The sequence below is a fragment of the Branchiostoma lanceolatum genome, chromosome 6 (genome assembly GCF_035083965.1).
Source record: "Branchiostoma lanceolatum isolate klBraLanc5 chromosome 6, klBraLanc5.hap2, whole genome shotgun sequence".
NCBI classification, from domain to species: Eukaryota; Metazoa; Chordata; class Leptocardii; order Amphioxiformes; family Branchiostomatidae; genus Branchiostoma; species Branchiostoma lanceolatum.
Genome location: NC_089727.1, coordinates 16,055,782 through 16,075,522, shown reverse-complemented (window position 1 = coordinate 16,075,522; position 19,741 = coordinate 16,055,782). Strand labels below are relative to the sequence as shown.

Here is a 19,741-nt window from a genome sequence, read left to right as displayed (position 1 = left end):
TCACAAGGGCTCCAAACGTCCTGAAATGTTCAGTAATGGTAAATTGGTGAAGACTAGCCCTCCGGCCGACGCTGTCTCGCGACACGAACCGTAACCCTGACCGGGTGAAAGAGGGGGGAAAGGTCATCCGTCAAAGGTTATCATTGTTTACATGTGGGGTGCAGAGTCAGTAGTGCTGCGTACTGTGTACCGGTACTGTACCGTAAAAACGGATTCGGTACAGGTCTAAAATACCGGATCATGAAGTACCGGTACTGTACCGAAATAGATTTACCCCAAGTATGTGCTTATTCTCCAAACCTCGTGGCCTCATACACCGCCAAACGTGACCAAAGTAACACCTTGGAACAGCGTAACTAATATGCAACAGATCATTCAGGCAGGCCGGAAGTTTTGGCGGCCAAGGGAGTTTGGCGGTAGAGAACCTAGTTATGTTCTTTGAATAAAGATACTGACAAGTTGAAAACACTTTATGTATGTTTCTGTCATTATTGAAGAAGTTCAGAAAAACACATTTAATTTTTCAAATTGTTCAGGTATAGGTCCGGACCTGTACCTAAACCTCTGTACCGGTACATGTACCTGTACTTGATGTTACGTTTAGGTACGCAGCACCAGTGCAGACAGTATGATGTGCCGCCAGGTTTCTCGCACTCACGATTCGGGAGGAAAGAGTTTGATGAGCGTTTTCAGAGTAGTGCTTCAACTTCGGGGATAGATTACTGAATAACAGTTGTAGAATCTTATATGGCAAAAAAACGATAACGAACAGAAATCTGAAATCTAAACGTACAAGATTCAAATTGTCATTCGAGAAAACAGGGCTTCGGGTTCGAAGCTAATGTTGGCGCATTGGTAACGTTAATACTTTTCGATATGTTATGGTTGTGTTATGATACGCAATTAATAATTGCGCAGTGTTGACACGATGGAATGGTGTGAGCCTTGGCACTAATAGTAATACGTAGGATAAAACAGTGGGGTTCAAGCGCCTCCAACTGACCAGTCTAACTGGTCGCGACCTTCTAGCCTGGTGGTTAAGGCGTGCGTGCCTGTGATCTGAGCTGCCGGTTTCGGCGTGGGTTCGAATCTCGGTTGGGATCACTTGTTTCTACTCGCTCCTTTGATTTGTTTCATAACTTACCGTAACCTGGTCAGCAGAAATCGTCAGGTCCCGCACAGTCAGTGGTCAATCCAGATGAACACCTGATCTGAGGTCACAGCACTTGAAGGTCGATTCTCTGCAAGTTGTAAAGTCACTTTTTTGCTCTCTGAATAATGGGAGACTTAGACAAGTAACGTTAGTTCTAACCAAGAAGGTTTTCAATCAGTGTTTTAACTTACAACAGCTTGCTCAAGACAACTCCGAAATGAAAACGACCATCACGATACTTAGGCAGAACAACGAGTCTTGTCTGAACCGGTTTGAGCCAGATACAGGGTGGGGATTTTAACAGGTCACGAAACCAACAGAAACCCCCATGGCATAACTGAGGTCGTTAAATGTTGGCTTGCTGCCATTACCCTGTCAATCTTTAACAGCCCGCCCCCTTACAACGGGGCGCCCCCATGACGTGATCATCACATGATGTGCATGGTTCCCGTCTACCGTAGTCCTCTTTCAATATTTTAAAACATCTGCACCCTTTGGTTGTCTTTCCTGATTACTAACGTTACATCCGATCCCATTCTGTCGTCGTGCTCTACTGCTTTTAGTCCTAAAATGATATACATGTATATTGTATGACATATATCATGAATTATAGCGACACTCTCATGGGGGGTCTGTCATATTTGTTTTCTAGACTATTATAGACTACAGGCAAGAATATTTGTTTTCATTTGACGTTCTCCTCAAAGTTTGGCATCGGATAAAGTGTTAAGGTACATGTATCAAATTAGCTCTACAAGAAATAGTAAATGTGTCATGTGACCAAATGTACGGTAGTTAATGACAGTCTAATGAAAAGGATGTAAACAACAGTGGTCGTCAGACTTATTTACACCTTATTGGCCAAAAAAAGGAACTTACGTCTATATGTCTTGACAGTTACGCAGTGTTTATATGAATAAAATGCAGTAAAGTCAGAATAGTACTATTTTGTTTATTTGTTTGTTTGTCTGTTTTTGTTTGTTATTTCCATAATTTTTGCCACTGGCGTAAGACGTGCATGCAAGGAACAAGTTGCTATTCGTAACGTGATTGACTTATCTCAGGACGTCACAGAATTCAAACTTGTTCTACTTCATTTACTTCCACCAGACACAATTACGCATTTACACTACATACAACCCATGCTCTTCTACCAGGGGTGGCAAAGAATACATACGAATTTTACGGAATACATACGAATTTTACGGAATACATACGATCCATTACTAGAAACATACGATCCGTACGGAATACATACGATCCATTACGCAGAAACATACGATCCGTACGGAATACGTACGCGATTCATTATGCGGAATACATACGACCCTTACGGAATACATACGATCCTTACTAATTTGGAGAAATGTGCCTGGATCACGTGACACCGGTGGCAAATTCAAGATGGCTGACTCGGGATAACCAGTTCTTCGTACGATATCTTGCCTTTTAAGAGCTTAATAATGGCGTATCCCATCTGGCTAACCTCTAAAAATCTCAAGCTGCACTAAATTAAGACTGATGTAGGCTTAGACCAACTAGGAGGACCACACAAAGCTAGATTCGGTGCTAGCGTGATGGCCAGCAAATTAGTAAGGATCGTATGTATTCCGCGTAATGGATCGTATGTATTCCGTACGGATCGTATGTTTCTGCGTAATGGATCGTATGTATTCCGTACGGATCGTATGTTTCTAGTAATGGATCGTATGTATTCCGTAAAATTCGTATGTATTCTGTAAAATTCGTATGTATTCTTTGTAACAGCTAGCAGCCCTGGGTCACCTGCTAAACGTAAGCGCCGGCGTCATCTAGCGGAATTATACAACAATGCAGTCAACAGAGATGGTCTCCTATGTTGGACTTTTCTAAAGTTTGGTAACTGAGGGGGTGAACTTTGCTCAAAAAGGCTATTAGACTCCCTTTCCCTCCTTTTAAGTTCGTAATGATACCCATTCTTTTCTGATGAACGTTTACACATAAGATATAGGTGGGTATGTCTCATACGTGCCGACGAGTAGCCCTTCGTTAAGAAAGGTAGGCAGCCCGTCCTTATTTGGATTTCAAGCATTCTTGCCAGCAGTCACCCCAGACATAACCCTGAACATGATAATGAGTTACTGATTAATCCATTGGGGTCAATGAGCAGTATATTTGCAGTCACGAGTGTCGATCGGAGAGAGGGCGAAAGGGCTTTTATTTCACCAGTTTGTAGAGGTATATATTGTACAAATTCAGCGAATCATATATGAATCTTGTCAATCAGGGCATTCAATTCACGCTTCAGCTTGACGTTAAGTCTCAACGTTCTGTTGATATCAGGGTTGATATAGTTTCCTTTGAAAGCTTTCTGGTCGGTGATGGTGTTTATTTTCTGGGGAGGGGGGTGGGGGTGGGGGAAGGGAACTGATTCCCGATTTTCAACATATCGGGCCCAGGTTCTTTTTTGCTGGAGAAACGTAATTGTCCGCCCCTGATATATGATTGAGACATAGGGTAGTACATTTTGTAGTGTTTAGTATTATGTTAGGTTTGGATTTTAACGTTATCATTATTATATTCATTCTCTCATATTCATTACACCATGTATGGTCTCGTATGCATTCATCCCCCTGGGGAATGAATATAATACATATAAATACAATAAAGATTACTATATCCAACACTTGCTAACCGAAGATCTTAGGTTCGCAACTAGTCTCCAAGCAGATCCAACGGTTACAAAGACCGTATCTGTATCCAACTGGCAAAAGGAGGTTTTATTGCCATAAAAATTTCTTCTACCAGTTGGATACGGTCTTCGCAACCGTTGAATCTGCTTGGAGATTAGTTCGAAACCCGTCTTTGGGATTTTTTTCCTTCTTTTTATTGTCACTGAGTCAGGACTCCATAAGGAGTTAAAGTTGACAGATCATGAGGTGTTATTTACAAGGTTGTCAAAGACTGTAGGGTATGCTCTGACTGGTTCGTAACGACATACACCTGTCAATGTTGAGAAAATTATTATTGACAAGAATATCCTGCTGATAGTCTGGGCCTTCCAAGATGACATTATCGCGTCTTCACACAAGAAAGGCTTACCAATCAAAAACAACTGTGCCGCCGAAATGCCAGCTTTATTTTTTCAAAAAGCAATTTTTGGTAGGCCCTTATTGTTGATCACGCCTTGCAGGTCGTTATTTTGCATGGTGCACATAAATGCTCCTGCATATTGTATGCCTTCGTTTTCCAATAGGCTACAATACATCGCGTCTTCCCTTCAATGTTGTCATACTTTTATGCCGACAAGACAGTCCCAATGCAATGTGAAATATTCATATTAGTATAAACAATTGAAAAAAAAAACTCTAAAGGTGCCACAAGAAAGGCAAGCCAATCACTCGATCATGTTTCGGACTGTTCTGATTAAAGATACTTTGTCATGAGTTCCAAAGATTGGCATACAAAATGGAAGACCTGTTAACTCTCATTGTCTACATTGTTCCAGGCATTGACACCTGAAGCTGTGAAGATGGAATGGTTGTCAATGTTTGAATACAAGGGAGCATACTTTGGTTCCTTGACAGTTGCCAAAGAGACCCTCGACATGATGCCTGATTACGTCATACGCGATGATGACGTCGTCATTTTGACTTACCCAAAAGCAGGTAAGGGTGATAAGTAGGGTGTGACGTCACATCCGCCATGCTGCGTTTAAAAAAGAGAGTCATTTTGTTAGTAGATATTTCATGAAAACATCTAAACCGCTCCAAAATCACGACCATACCTGGTCCAGAACACGAGATATCAAAACCGGAAATACTACTGCAGTACCTTAGAAAACTGCTCGGAGGCCATTGTTGAACTTGAACCTCGTTTCCTCGACCCCTTACCACCTACCAAATATTATAAGGATTCATCCACAGCTTCTCGAGTTATGCTGTTCACAAACAAACAAACACACAGACAGACAAACGACTCCGGATTATATAATTATTCTTTTTTTGTCACGTGGTTTATATTTTGTCAGGCACAAACTGGACCATTGAGATCGTCAACAAACTGATGAGGGCAGCAGGAAAAACGGACATACTGGCAAAAGACATTCCATGGTTTATTGAAGGGAGGTTGCCCGATTTTGGCAAGCCAGGTCACGTGATCGTGAAGGACCACCCTTCCCCCAGGATCGTTCACACGCACCTCCCGCGGCACCTGGCCCCCAAAATGATTTCGAATCCAACGGGCAAGGTATTTTCGTTTCGTTTCAAGGCATTCTCATTTGAGGTGAAGCATGGTGCTTTTTCAAGTAGCTAGTGGTAGTGCAATGCGGCTTCGCTACGGCTCGCGTTTTTGGCCAAGCACACCGGGTCACCCCTACTCTTCTCGATAAGTGTGTTGGGTTCTTTTACGTGCAGAGGTTTGACCCTTGAGGCTAATGCCTGAAGCTCCCTTATACAAGGTATTATCATACTACAATTTTGTTAGAGGGACATGTCTATGTTTGCTTGTCATATAGTTTATCAACAGAGTAAATGCTTTACGGGAGTTCGTGATATCATATTTATCTTCCTTTCGTTTATCTAAATTGTAAAAATGTAGAGGATAATGTGGTGTAGAAGTATATCACAACGCATTGTCTTTCCCTTCCTTCCAGGTGAAAGTTATCATGGTGATGAGGAACCCAAAAGACACGGCGGTGTCACTGTATCATTATCTCGAGAAGTATCAAGTTTTACTTTTAGGCACAGCATCTGTCACAACCTGCAACTGGGACAAGTTTGCGCAAGACTTTCTCGACGGGTTCGGTACGTCATATCACAGCACAATGATTGACGACGGCATCTTTGTCGTCTTTCCAAAACCATCACTTCCTAAAAAAACATCACTTTCAAGGAATGTTGCTTCAAATCTGTCTCTTAAGGTCTCATTAATGAGTTTTTTCGCCCCATAGGCTTACAATTACATGTTATAAAACGTGTTTTACATGGGCGCGTTCGTAATGAAGCTATAAGAAATGCACCAATGTCATTCATTCTGTGTTGAGCTCATCTACCCTAGATCATGTGAAAAAATTGCCAACTACCAGTTGGCATACAATACCTTTTTATGGCAATTACAAACGGCACTTAGCTACACCCCCTAAATAGGCGCTTTCCAGCTGAACGCGATCGACCGAATTACCGCCAATGTCCGGCTGTGGACATCCGACCCCGCGCGAGGCTGCCAAACTTTACCTGTTAATTTCTTCCGTTACAAACAAGCTTTCATCAGTTTGACGCTTGAGATCAGTCGGGCTGGTTAAAAGAGAATTTCCCACCGACATAAACACACGTCCATGCAGCCGTTCATTTTTTGGGGCACGGATTCCTTTACCCACTCGGAGTAATACAGAAATGAGACCTTATGTATAATGCATTATGTCAATAATAGTTAAAACGAAAGAAAACTATCTTCTCCATCATCCCTAAAAGTTAAGATGTCTTACGTCAACGCATTGGCCTTTGACACCTATCACAAGTCGCGACATCATAAGCGCCCCCTATCATGTAGTTCAGGCGAGAACAGATTGTGATGAATTTAGGGATTCTTGGCAGTAAATTACGCACAAGCGGGCCAGCAAGCACATTTTTTAGCTTGGCCGATAACAAAGCAAAGGCACACAGGACTAGACAACGAATCAAAGTGCTGCTGTTGTGCGCACCCAGGCTTGGTGGACTCTGACGGAGTGCTGAGGAAGCGATCTGGGTACAGGCCAAAGGGAGCCATCTGAATCGTTCTAAGAAATACGAATAAAGGGGGGGGGGCGCGCAAAGTGTATGCCATAGCCTTAAATTTGATAAAAGCGGAGCTTCACGTCTGGAAATGTATATTAATAGCAATATGGGAGACTGTATTACCTGCATTTTAGTGTCTTACGTGTGTCTTTGTGCTTGTTGACACCTAATTTTCCAGCACAAAACGCAAAACAAACAACAAATAAATGCTCGACTTCGTGATATTACGATCTGATACCTTAGTCTTCTTTCAAATGGCTTCTATTTCTAGCAAAGTATGATACAATGAAAATAACAATGAAAACGCCCCTCAAAAATGTAGACTAGTCCGTTGCCATGGTAACGGGAAGAGGTACGCATCGCAACTTGCATTCAGAAAATGCGGGTTGACGCCTGTTTATCAATCGTTTTGAAATTTACGCTCCAGCGCTAATCGTTGATTTTTTATGAATATTTTTCATTTTTATTGAACCTTCTTGGTTTCGCCTACTGCTCCTGTCAGACACACTTTTTTGCGACGTGCAAGGTGTGCGAGGGATACGAGGGTTATCAACATTTAAAGATGTCTCACCATGAAGTGATTTCGGGGCATAATTATAAAGTATGAAGTCTTTTATCAATATCAACCATATTGCAAACTGTTGTAGCCATTACTTTCCAATCGACGTCGACGATGGTATAGTATTGTGTTCAGTCTGCAAGAATTCTAGGAATTGTACAAGAATGTGTCAACAGGAATTTCAATCCACAGGACGATTACTCAAGAATGCCTTGAGATATAAGAGATGAATATCGATATCATCAATTATGCAAATAAATACCTAATTTACATGATCAATGACAAAATACTATAATTTCATCGTGGTTAATGATGGGGATTTCATTCTTGCAGCCCTTGGATGTTAACTACATATGATGATGATGATGATGATGATGATGATGATGATGATGATGATGATGATGATGATGATGATGATGATGATGATGATGATGTTGATGTTGATGATGATGATGATGATGATGATGATGATGATGATGATGATGATGATGATGATGATGATGATGATTCAGTATGAAGCTCGCGGATTATGTATGGACATTATTAGACATAAATCATACATAATCAATTAGGAAACAGTACAATAGCCTTTTTTGCTAAGATTTGACTTTCAAACTTTGAACAAATTGTATTATTTGGGTAGAGAAGGTGATCAACTTATATAATCTATGCGAATGAGGTCTTTATTTGAACGTGATCTATGGGTTGTAAAAACCATCGTCGCCATGGCAACGTCTTTTTACGTTGCCAATTTCGTTCTATTCAGCTCCGTTTGGTGACTTCTACGACCACGCACTTGGCTGGTGGCAGATGAAAGACGACCCCCATTTTCTCTTCCTCAAGTACGAAGATATGAAGAAGGTGCGTCTCCAGGTTGACTTTTAATAGAAATATAGTTACATTTTCATACTTTGGCAATTTATTTTTAAGGTGTAAGAAGGGTTCAAATTACCGATGCTAGCTTTCGAGAGTTCTGTTATATTTCAAATGTATCATGGATACATGAATGCTAGTATGCATCGCCGTGCATTTTGATTTATTGCAATACGTTGTATATCATTGATTTCACCTAGGACGTGTCCAGTGCCGTCGGGAAGATGAAGGAATTCTTGGACATCACCCTGGATGACGTCACCACGTCAGACATTGTTGAGTCCTGCACCATTGCCAGTCTGAAGGCCGCTTGGACAGAATCTGGAGCCACAACCAAAAGTCTCATCGCCAGGAAAGGTGGAGTATTGTGTTTATCTAGTAGTTTTCCCGCCTTTAGTATCTCGCACCTGCGCACTAGGTACCAGGGGCAAATACCCCGGATGTAGTTTTCTTCTCTGGACAGAGAGTTCTGGAGTTCTGTCAATACAACACGTGAGTTCGTATACGTGGGTGAGTTGTGATCTATACATAGTTTAACATATTGTGGGAATTCAAACTCAATTATCGTGTACAAGACAAAGTGATTGTGCGTTGTGCTGTATTATATATATTGTGTTGTGTTGTGATGGTTTACATTTCACCTGAGGTAAGTTTTTGTCCCCAAATCTTGTAAAGTAAGTCACAAAATAAAACAAAAAGTTTTCATTCTTTTCACATTGCGGACATTTTCTACCTAACATACAAAACTAGCACGATTTTGATCTTGATTGTAGGTGTGGTCGGTGACTGGAAGAACACTTTCACAGTGCCTCAGAGCGAGGCTTATGACGCCAAGTACAAGGAGAAGCTGGAGGGAACCGGTCTGCAGTTCGACTTTGAGTAAAACAGGAAGGGAAAGAGATGGTCTTTAGATGTACTACTTATGTGCCGATCGGTAGTAATACTAACACCAGGTAATATGTTAAGGCTACAGCCCTTTGAGTTCTGACATTTGACCATTATAGTGCATTGTTCATGTGACGATGTACGGATTACCAAATTGGTTGTATCTCAGTTACTTCCAATATCTAATATACTATATTACATATAGTATGTACCACATGTTTGTCGTCGCCAAAGTCATTAATCCATAAGGTTATTAGTCATTTGTTGCTGTCTACTGTTACTTAGCATGCATTTTGATACTTTTAAACGATCTGGTATGTGCAACAATGCTTGGATGTCAAAATACAATTGAGTAAGTTTACTTAGTCGACATATCACATTCATGAAATTCGATGTTTTTATTTTCAAACGAACAATGGTTTGCTTGTGAAATGTGATGAATTGATCAATCTAGATTAGCCATATCATACGGTCTAAATGTATTTTGCATGCTGTGTACAAATGTGAATATGTTATGTTATTAGTGTTCAGAATTATGAAATGTGATTAAAGAAATTCCTTAAAACAATGCTTGAGTATATATAAATATATGTGTATCATCTCATGTGTATACAGTTCACATTTGAGGGGACAAAGTTCCTAGTGGCGTGGAACGAAATCGAGAGGTCACGGGGTCAATTCCTGGCGTTCCCGTCTACACTTTGTATCCTTGGGAAAGGCCCTTAAAATGACTTGTCTCCACCTAGTTGTAGAGAATAGGTACCTGGCTATGGTTAGAGAGGTAAAAGGTGGTGGAAGGAGAGGGATGCGGGCTCCACCTTCCAATGTCATACCCTAGTGCCCTAGACACAGACCCACGTTAAACAACTATAAGCCTCTACGGCCTCAGAAAGGCTATGGGACTCCCTTTCTCTCCCTTTTTAGTTCGTAATAATACCCATCCTTTTCTAGTGAACGTTTACACATAAGATATAGGTGGGTACGTCTCATACGTACCAATGGCACAACGAGTAGCCCTTCGTTAAGAAAGGCAGGCAGCCCCTCCTTATTTAGATCTTCTCAGCAGTCACCTCTGTCTTATAAGTTATACAACCCAAGTCAATGATTACTCCGTAGGTAAATGAAACCTGTAATTGGGTCAATGAGCTGTATCTTTGCAGTCACGAGTGTCGATCGGAGAGAGGGCGAAAGGGCTTCTATTTCACCAGTCTTTAGAGGTATATATTGTAGAAACTCAGCGAATGTAGTCAACCCGGGCATTCAATTCCCATTTTTTCAGCTTGACGTTAAGTCCAAACGTTCTGTTAATCTCAGGGTTGATATGATATAGTCTCATTTGCAAGCTTTCTCTGCCCGGCGACGGCGTTTATCTTTTGGGGGCGGGGGGTCTCATTTGCGATTTTCAACCTATCGAGGCCAGGCTCTTTTGCTGGAGAAATCGTTATTGCCCGCCCCTGATACACATGTGTATCCAACATTTTCTACGATTATTGTTCCAGGCGTCGATATCGCAAGGACGCTTTGGAGATGGAACGGTGGTTTAAATACAAGGGAGCATACTTCGACCCTTTGTTGGTTACAAAGGAGACGCTCGACATGATGCCTGATTACGTCATACGCGATGACGACGTCGTCATTTTGACTTATCCAAAAGCAGGTAAGGATGATAAGTAGGGTCTGGCGTCACATCCGCCATGCTGCTTTTAAAAAGAGGGTCACGTTTTGAGTAGTTATTTCATTAAAACATTTAGCTATAGAGTACCAACCTAACCTCCGTTATTAACTCTCTGGCCAAAGAGCTATCTACCACTCAAAAATCACGACCATACCAGGTCCAGAACACGAGATATCAAAATCGGAAATACAGCTGCAGTACCTTACAAGACGCTAGGGGCATTATTATTGAGCTTGAACGTTGTTTTCTCGATTCTTTACCATCTACCAAATATTGTAAGGAGCCATCCATAGCTTCTGGAGTTATGCTGTTCACAAAAGACACCGAAAACATAACCTTCTTGTGGAAGGTAATTATATAACTATTCTTTTTTCACGTGGGTCATACTCTGTCAGGCACAAACTGGACCATTGAGATCGTCAACAAACTGATGAGGGCAGCGGGGAAGACGGACATGCAGGCAAAAGACATTCCATGGTTTATTGCAGGGACGTTGCCTGAGTTTGGCCAGCCAGGTCACCTGATCGTCAAGGACCACCCATCCCCCAGGATCGTTCACACGCACCTTCCGTGGCACCTGGCCCCCAAAATGATTTCGAATCCAAAGGGCAAGGTATTATCATACTATATCATTTTGTTAGGGGGACATTTCTTTGTTTGTCATATAGTTTATCAACAGAATAAAATGCTTTACAGGGAATTCATTCCTTTCACATGATATTTTTTATCTTTTTTCGTTTATCAAATTGTGAAAATGTAGAGGATAATGTGGTGTACAAGTATATCACAACGCATCGTCTTTTCCTTCCTTCCAGGTGAAAGTTATCATGGTGATGAGGAACCCAAAAGACACGGCGGTGTCCCTGTACCGTTTTCTCGAGAAGTTCAAAGATTTGAGCGCAACATCTTTGACAACTGCAACCTGGGAAAAGTGTGCGCAAGACTTTCTGGACGGTATAGGTACGTCATATCACAGCACAATTATTGACGACGGCATCTTTGTCGTCTTTCCAAAAACATCGCTTCCTTTGAAACATCATTTTCGAGGAATGAAATCTTCTCACACTTTATCAAAATTTTTGATGACGATTCCCTTCGTATTTCAACTAAAAAGAGGTGGATATCTGACTTTCAGCAGAGCAAGCACCTCAGGTCGCAGCTCAACTGTCCATGTCTTTTTTTTTCCTTTAGCCCCCCTCTCACTGGACCCGCGGCACGCTGGTGGCGTCTCTGCGGCCGATCGAATTGACAAAGCACTCAACGAATTTCATCGACAAAAAACGAATCTTTTTAAGTTTTGAGTGTTTTGTTATCTTTTTGGTCATAGATACTTGTAGGTTTGGAATGATATTCCCATTTTAAAGTCATGGGTAACACAAGTCCAGTTTAGGACGCAGCGACGACGCCAGCGTGCCGCGGGTCCAGTGAGGGGGGGGGGGGCTTTTCTCTCTCACCTAACATTACCGGGTTATGATCATTTTGATTTTGGTAAACATACATAAAATGCTTTATACTTAAAAGATATGTCCCGATATTTGAATTGTGCACCTTATTTCTTAGTAACGTTTTCATCACTCCACGTGCAAACACATGCACATTTACAACGTTAAGCCTGACTTATCCAGATTCAGCCAACTAGCATGACGATTCGATGATGTCACATACAAGCACCCTATATATTGACAACGACTTGAATAGTTGTTTTTTTCTATCTAGCTCCGCATGGTGACTTCTACGACCACGCACTTGGCTGGTGGCAGATGAGAGACGACCCCCATTTTCTCTTCCTGAAGTATGAAGATATGAAGAAGGTTCGTCTCCTGGCTGACTTTGGCAATTTCTCTATAAGGTGTAAGAAGGGTTCAAATTACCGATGCTAGCTTTCGAGAGTTCTACAAATTGCCTGTTATATTTCATATATCATGTATGTATGAATACTAGTATAGTATGCACCGTCATGCATTTTGGTTTATTGTAATAATTTAACTTAGGACTTGTCCAGTGCCGTCGGGAAGATAAAGGGATTCTTGGACATCACCCTGGATGACGTCACCACCTCAGACATTGTTGAGTCCTGTGCCATTGCCAGTCTGAAGGCCGCTTGGACAGAATCTGGAGCCCAAACCAAAAGTCTCATCGCCAGGAAAGGTGGAGTATTGTGGGGATTTAAACCCAATTATCGTGAACTCGAACAAGTGATAATAAAGTAACTTTGCATCGTGCCACATGAGGCAGCGTTTTTCTCCCCAATTCTTGCAAAGTATGTCACAAAATAAAACAAGTGTTATCATTCTTTTTACATTGCGGAAATTTCCTGCAAAGCATGACTAGCACGATGTTGGTCTTGATTGTAGGTGTGGTTGGTGACTGGAAGAACACTTTCACAGTGGCTCAGAGCGAGGCTTATGACGCCAAGTACAGGGAGAAGTTGGAGGGAACCGGTCTGCAGTTCGACTTTGAGTAAAACAGGATCGGAAAGAAATGGTATTTAGCTATAGTACTAATGTGCACTATGTACTACCATACTCAAAACCAGGTAACTTGTTAAGACTACAGCCCTTGGGTTTTGACATTTGACAATTATAGTGCATTGTTCATGTGAAGACGTATGCATTACCGACTTAGTTGTATCTAATCAGTTACTTTCAATATTCAAGTTTACAAGCTAAATTCTTCTAGCTTCTTTTGGGAATACAAAATCCAAATGTCGCCCTATGACTTGTCGTGTTGTGTTGTGTGACTAAATGTATGGTTACAAAAGAACACCTTGCAAAAATGTTTGTGGAATTTCCGTTTGATGACATAGTTCATCAACTTTCTTTTAATAGAAATTAATTCAAACACCCAAAGTCTGCCAAGTCCATCACCATGCTGCATTCATATTTTGCTGTCTAACAAAAATACAACCGTTATAACTATCAATGATACCGCTATTGGATGATGGACCTTTGGACGTCGGTTTTGTTGAAATACTCCGTACATCTTTATGCTAGGGTCACATTTCCTAACCGGGGCCCGGCCGGGCTGTTTGCGGAAACGAAAAATCAAAGTGTATGTCCATAAATTTGCACAAGCTATGCTCTTAAATAATTTTAGGTACGTTTAGTGTTTTTGTTGTCCTTTATATCATTTTTTTCGTTCCCAAAGACTGCCCGGCCGGGCCCCGGATTGGAAATGTGACCCTAGCATTACCAGTATCACTCCCATCACGATCTCATCTTCAAATACACTGTATCTTCACGATGTGCTCAAGGCGTGCTGCTAGCCGCGGCCGCCCGCTCCTTCGCCATCTCCCTTGCCACACATCTCTCAAACACCTTCTTGTAAAGAATAGCGGCGTCAGGCTCAGAAAAAGCCGCCGCAAAGAACGCCTCCTGGAGAACATGGCAATAACGACAAGGGAGCTGAATTGACATATTTTTAGCAAGGATATATGTGCTTCATGGGCTTATAGCACCACTGCAGCATATTGACACGACAAAAGTATAGAGGCTTTCGTATCTCATCTACATCTGTGAAATCAGCAACATTTACTAAAAATATCAAAACCGGAAGTTTCGCTGCAGTACCCTAGAAAGCCGCTAGGGAGCCCATTGTCGAACTTGACCTCTTATTTCCCGACCCCTGCCAACTTGCCAAATATCATAATGATTCATCCACAGCTTCTCAAGTTTAACTGTCAACAAACAAACAGATAGACACAAACGGCACCAAAATACAACCTTGTAGGTAAAGGTAATAGCAATGATTTCAGTAATGTTTAAACAAATAAAAAAAAGCCTCTGCAGACGACACCTTCCGTGACCCGTCTGCCGCGTCGATGCCTGACCAGACCAGCGCGTTCTCCCCACCGATTTTGTCGTCCACAAGGTTCATGTCCGCCGTGATGTAGTGGTTCGCCTGTACGCTGTACGTGCCGTCACTCCACATCAGGACACGGGCCTTACCCGTCACATTATGCCGAAGTATCTGCCAGGAAATATTAAACAAGTTAGGGAAATTAGTGGCGAAATGATCGTTGACATGGATTTAATGTTAATTTTCGTTGAAAAGTAAGAATAACTGATTATTTAACCCATTTATTCAGTTCAGAAAAGTAATGTAAAGAAATGTGATAATCCAAATAATGGGTATAGTGGTATTTTGCTGGTTTATCTAATTTTACTTTGAATAAATTTGATATTGACATCTTCTTTGGGTGGAAAAAATGGGATGACACCCCAGCTATCCTTTCTTTCATCAAAATGATTGTAATAAAAATACTACTATACCCATCATTTCGGATTATGAGGTTTTTAGGCTACAATACTTTTCTGAACTAAATATAGATGGGATAAATAATCAGTTTTAAGTAAGAAACTACATGTAATCAGGTATTGCATATGTAACGAAGCTATCACATAAGACAATATAAAAAGTGTACTTTTTACTGAATTGATTCTTTGAAACAATAGCATGAACTAGCGTTATTTTGTATGTGGATTACTGTGGCTAGGGTACGCGAGTATATAACCATTATCAGTAACGTTACATGAAACGTTACACACTTTCAGATCGCCAGCTCCGTGTTCTTTCCAGTCTGTGCGATCCGACTCCCAAAGAAACAGTTTAGCAGTTTGCTGAAACATTATTTCCTCTTCTTTCTGGTTTTCTTTTGTGAGCTTTGAAAAGGTATTTGCTCGTATGTCTTCTTGTCCTCTTCTTAAGCTTGCATTTCCAGAATTCGCGTGTACGTTCGTCGGTTCGTTGGGCATCGACTCGGTCATTTTCGGCGTGCCGTCGTCAGCGATCGGGATCTCCTCGGCAATCGTCGGAAGTGGTGACGTACCAGAAATAGATAGTTTCGGGAAAAGCTGCAGGTCTGGTGCCAGATGTGTGTTCACTGTAGAAGAAACTGTCGACTCTGGTTGTTTTGTCAATATCCGATACGGTCTCTGTTAGAAGAAGGAAAAAATGTTTTTTTTAATGGAAAAGTCTCGACTACGTGCTTGAATAACACCACGTTCAAATCGGGACCTGTTAGTGCATGACCTTACTTTTACATTTCCATTTCCGTGATTACGAAATGAAGATCATGCTCTTACCCCGTAAGTGACCAACGGAGCCTTGTTTTCTTTCGTATTGCTGTTCCTTCTGTCACCAAAGCCTTGTGATGGTTGCTGTTTTGTCCCAGCATCGTGGGCACTACTCGGTGTGAACTCAGATCTCGCTTGCTCGAAGCTTGGCCATCCATCGCCGTGTACTTGAAGCTTGTTTGTGGGTTTCTGACAGAAAATGTTGTCAATGGCGCGCTTTACCGTCTGTAGTTGTCGCTCTGATGGAATCTTTTGCACACGACCCAAACTGTGGTCGTTCCAGTCTTGATTTGCACATATTGCTGCTGCCCTAAATGTTCGAGAAGAAGAAAAACATTCTGTTCATTTTGTCTTACTCTTGACTCCCGCTCATGATATCATTGCCACTCTAGAGAGCTAGAAACACACTGTGTCACAACACTTATATTCTTCTCTTGTTAACGCAATCATATCAGAGCATGTGCTTCAAACATGTGCTAGTCATAACCTCAAAGACCTATCCAATAGCTTTTACAAACAACCCATGACAAGTGCAACTCTACTTCGGCATCCTATCATTAGCATACAACCATCACCTTTATCAAGACAAACCCTTTCATATTGCCCTATCGTACAGTAGTCCTATCGGATACTCACCTTACTTGGACAGCGTGCGCCTCCTGTTGATGATGAAAATAAATGCATCAGTTTTGTACAGAGTCTTGCACGTTGACTAAGGATAAATGGTAGCAATCCAGTAGTGTATGTTTGAACGAAAGACCGTACAAACTGAACGACATAATTGAACGTCTATGCAACGTTTATGCAACAGAAATGATAGATACAAAAGACACATTCACCTTTAGGAATTTCTCCGAGTTTCCCCCCTCCCCCAACAGAAATCTCGAGTCGTCTCGGATGATGTTCAGACCTCTCCTAATGGCGTCTAACCGTTCTTGTTTCTCTGCTCTCTCAGACTGTACCGCCGCCATCATTTGTGCCGTCTTCATGTCCAATGCTTTTTTAATGGCTTCCATCTGCGATTTTATTTCGTTTATAGCCTTTCCAGTATTGCTCTATAAATAGATAAATGAACGAATGAATGAATAGATTTGGTCCATCCCTTGTGCCAAACACATAGCTATATCCTCAGTTCAATGTTCAGTGAACAGTTGTTGCTCTCTTCATCTTCATTAGACGTTGCCATAGTAACGGAAGATGATGGACAGTACTGCCCTGTAAATAAATAAACGAATGAATAGATTTGGTCCATCCCTTGGGCCAAACACATAGCTATATCCTCAGTTCAATGTTTAACGAACAGTCGTTGCTTTCTTCATCTTCATTAGACGTTACCATAGTAACGGAAGATGATGGACAGTACTCACATACAACGCTGTCTCCATATCCGAGATCTTCTCCTGTGTTTTCCTGCTGCCTATTGAGATGTCCATCAAACTAACCTACAAAAAGGAAAACTTTGCCGTAAAAAGTGGGTTTTATCAAACTATTATGTTTTTCATAAATTTCATCTGTCAACCATTATTCTCTAAGCTAAAGAAGTATGTATGTGCACACTTCACATCAGTCGCGCCGTGTGTACGCGGTTGAAGGAAAGCATATGGTGCACATTTCGGTCATTTGTTTCTTGATTATCATAAAATTCCCCCAATTCTTAATCATAAAAAAATCAAACAATTATTTCTTATTGATTAGCATAAAACTCCTTGACGCACCTTTCTCAACGACGTCGCCACGTACTTGTTCTTGACGTTGTGTTGCGGTGAGCTGGCCGGATGTTTTCCTCCCGGCTCTTTGATACACTGCAGACAGCACTCCTCCTCACAGGCCATACAGTACATCAAGAGACTCTTGCCGTGCTCCCTACACCTGCCGGGCATCTGTACCCCTTGAGTCCCCATTCCCTGAACCAATCTAGCGTTTCCGTTTGCGCTCAGAAAATTCCCGCCATTTCCAGACGTTCTGTAAGCGCCCACCATGCTTGAGAGAGCGTGGTTGAACGGAAGAGCCTCGACTCCACCCCGGTTCAAGTTGAACGGCATTCGACATTCCGGACAGGTGAAACTTTCCGCGCGTTGTCTGTGTAAAGACATGTCCACCCAGTCCGATATGCACTTCTTACAGAAAGAATGGCTGCACGGCAAAACCACTGGACAGTGGAAGAGTTCCAAACAGATACTACAGACGATATTTTGTTGAACTTCTGCGGCCATAACGAACCATAAAGCTATCGGTCGGTGATACATCCTGCGTCACAATGTTGTTTTGTTTTGATCTTGACTGACGTTCGACAGTTTGTTCTATGGCCTCATTCTTGTACAAGAATCTCGTTGTTGCCAAGGAATCATTACAAATCAATAACGTTAGTGACGTTGCATTCGTTCAACACTACAGGGTATGAACACAGAGGTTGCAATCAAAATCAAAATGATTCACTTTTAAGATGTCAGATGGCATTGCCCTGATTTGCATGGCCGAATGAAGACCGGACCGTGAAATAATATTGTGCCATATTCATCTGAGAGGAAAACGTGTCCACAAAGCTATTACTGCGTCATCAGATGACGTAATAAATTTGTTGGTAACTGATTGCATACAGTATCGATTTAAATGGAGCCATGACGAATTTGAATAATTACACATGCGCTCTTTGTGACTAGATTCTTAAGGTGTGGTCTTATTTGATTGAAACAAAGAGGACGCCTTCTGCCAGTTCTGGGAGGAATATGTCCCGTCAATCTTCTGTCACTGAGTTCCGGCTAAATTTGATTAATTACGTTGTAATTGCCTAAATTAAGATAAGAACATACGGCATATGTTGACCACTTTTCCAAAAACTAAAAAAAATATATAATGGCGCACTATTTAGAGTAAGAAAATATTGTTCTTTATGAAATTCAGATCAGGAATCAAATACCTTAGGAGAACGGCTTTGTCTTGTTTATTTTTCCATCAACCAGAAATAGTGTCTTAGAAATCAGATAGGCGGAGACTATTGTCACGTATCGAACCTAAAATCAATTACACAAATGTTATCGAGTTCCTGCCGGAGTTAGTTGATTGTGATTAGAGGGTTAGTGTGATTGGAGCTGTCGATGCTTGCCTGAGATACGGGAACGCTCGTGGTGAAGACGGATGAGTTCTTCCTTGGGGACAGGGGAACGTAAAGAGGAAGGGAGGGGAGAAAAACTACAATTAGCCTTCCAACAGGGAATAGCGGTAAGATGATGGTAGTGAGGAAAACTTGGTAATACCAACATCTGAAGTAGAAAGTCGGTCTGTTGGCTTCCACATTTTTGTGTGACTTTGTTTGCTTGTTAACTTGTTTGTTTATTGTTTGGCTAACCAAGGTTTGATTAAACCTCCCTTTGGCTATCTTTATGTAAAACAAAGACTTCTAGGCAGTAATTGCAAAACTAGCCCTCGTCATGTTGATAAGATAACGAAGTCATTACGTTCATGTGTTAATAATGTAGGAATGTGTTGTTATCACATGAGGGTCCGTCACAAGCAACCCATGGATCATCTTTACGATAAGTTAAGTTGTCAACAACCTAAAGCTATCACAACAGATACGATGGGTTTTATGTTTAAGTTTTAGCATGCTCGGGTTAGGATTACATGTCTTGGCTATATAAGTGAGCGTAGACATTAAGTTAAAATCAAGAGCAGACAATAATTGTATACTCTATAGCTTTAAAAAATAGCACATCAGCTGTGGCTTTCTGTGCGTTCTTTTATGCAGAATAAGGCCCAACGAAGATTAGA

At 41.4% G+C, this 19,741-nt stretch overlaps 3 protein-coding genes across 3 annotated transcripts; 1 reads left to right on the top strand and 2 right to left on the bottom strand.

Annotated features, from left to right (window-relative positions):
• Window positions 1–28: 28 nt before the first annotated feature.
• Window positions 29–13,613, top strand: LOC136437263 (uncharacterized). Its single transcript, XM_066431745.1, has 14 exons — window positions 29–136; window positions 4,641–4,800; window positions 5,163–5,380; window positions 5,787–5,937; window positions 8,232–8,326; window positions 8,539–8,695; window positions 9,112–9,218; window positions 9,839–9,888; window positions 10,723–10,880; window positions 11,294–11,511; window positions 11,714–11,858; window positions 12,615–12,709; window positions 12,890–13,046; window positions 13,253–13,613. The coding sequence occupies exons 2-14, from the start codon at window positions 4,665–4,667 to the stop codon at window positions 13,360–13,362; spliced, it is 1,797 nt and encodes a 598-aa protein (XP_066287842.1). The 5' UTR covers window positions 29–136; window positions 4,641–4,664; the 3' UTR covers window positions 13,363–13,613.
• A 17-nt stretch (window positions 13,614–13,630) lies between these two features.
• LOC136436838 (uncharacterized) lies at window positions 13,631–15,831 on the bottom strand. Its single transcript, XM_066431196.1, has 3 exons — window positions 15,446–15,831; window positions 14,694–14,867; window positions 13,631–14,272 (listed from the first exon to the last, which is right to left on the bottom strand). The coding sequence occupies exons 1-3, from the start codon at window positions 15,662–15,664 to the stop codon at window positions 14,147–14,149; spliced, it is 519 nt and encodes a 172-aa protein (XP_066287293.1). The 5' UTR covers window positions 15,665–15,831; the 3' UTR covers window positions 13,631–14,146.
• Window positions 15,832–16,588: 757 nt separating this feature from the next.
• On the bottom strand, window positions 16,589–18,388 carry LOC136437496 (tripartite motif-containing protein 2-like). Its single transcript, XM_066432114.1, has 4 exons — window positions 17,689–18,388; window positions 17,341–17,415; window positions 16,813–17,028; window positions 16,589–16,632 (listed from the first exon to the last, which is right to left on the bottom strand). Exons 1-4 carry the CDS (start codon window positions 18,217–18,219, stop codon window positions 16,606–16,608), a joined length of 849 nt encoding a protein of 282 aa, XP_066288211.1. The 5' UTR covers window positions 18,220–18,388; the 3' UTR covers window positions 16,589–16,605.
• Window positions 18,389–19,741: the final 1,353 nt, after the last annotated feature.

Excerpts from the sequence above, each read along its gene's own strand:
- LOC136437496 (XM_066432114.1), bottom strand. The coding sequence starts at position 18,219 with ATGTATCACCGACCGATAGCTTTATGGTTCGTTATGGCCGCAGAAGTT. Across the intron at positions 17,029-17,340 it reads ATATGGAGACAGCGTTGTAT|AGCAATACTGGAAAGGCTAT; the intron begins GTGAGTACTGTC and ends ATCTATTTATAG. Across the intron at positions 16,633-16,812 it reads ACTCGGAGAAATTCCTAAAG|GAGGCGCACGCTGTCCAAGT; the intron begins GTGAATGTGTCT and ends CATCATCAACAG.
- LOC136437263 (XM_066431745.1), top strand. The coding sequence starts at position 4,665 with ATGGAATGGTTGTCAATGTTTGAATACAAGGGAGCATACTTTGGTTCC. Across the intron at positions 5,381-5,786 it reads TTTCGAATCCAACGGGCAAG|GTGAAAGTTATCATGGTGAT; the intron begins GTATTTTCGTTT and ends CCTTCCTTCCAG. Across the intron at positions 8,327-8,538 it reads AGTACGAAGATATGAAGAAG|GACGTGTCCAGTGCCGTCGG; the intron begins GTGCGTCTCCAG and ends GATTTCACCTAG.
- LOC136436838 (XM_066431196.1), bottom strand. The coding sequence starts at position 15,664 with ATGACCGAGTCGATGCCCAACGAACCGACGAACGTACACGCGAATTCT. Across the intron at positions 14,868-15,445 it reads ACGGAGCTGGCGATCTGAAA|ATACTTCGGCATAATGTGAC; the intron begins GTGTGTAACGTT and ends ATTTCCTGGCAG. Across the intron at positions 14,273-14,693 it reads CGGCAGACGGGTCACGGAAG|GAGGCGTTCTTTGCGGCGGC; the intron begins GTGTCGTCTGCA and ends CATGTTCTCCAG.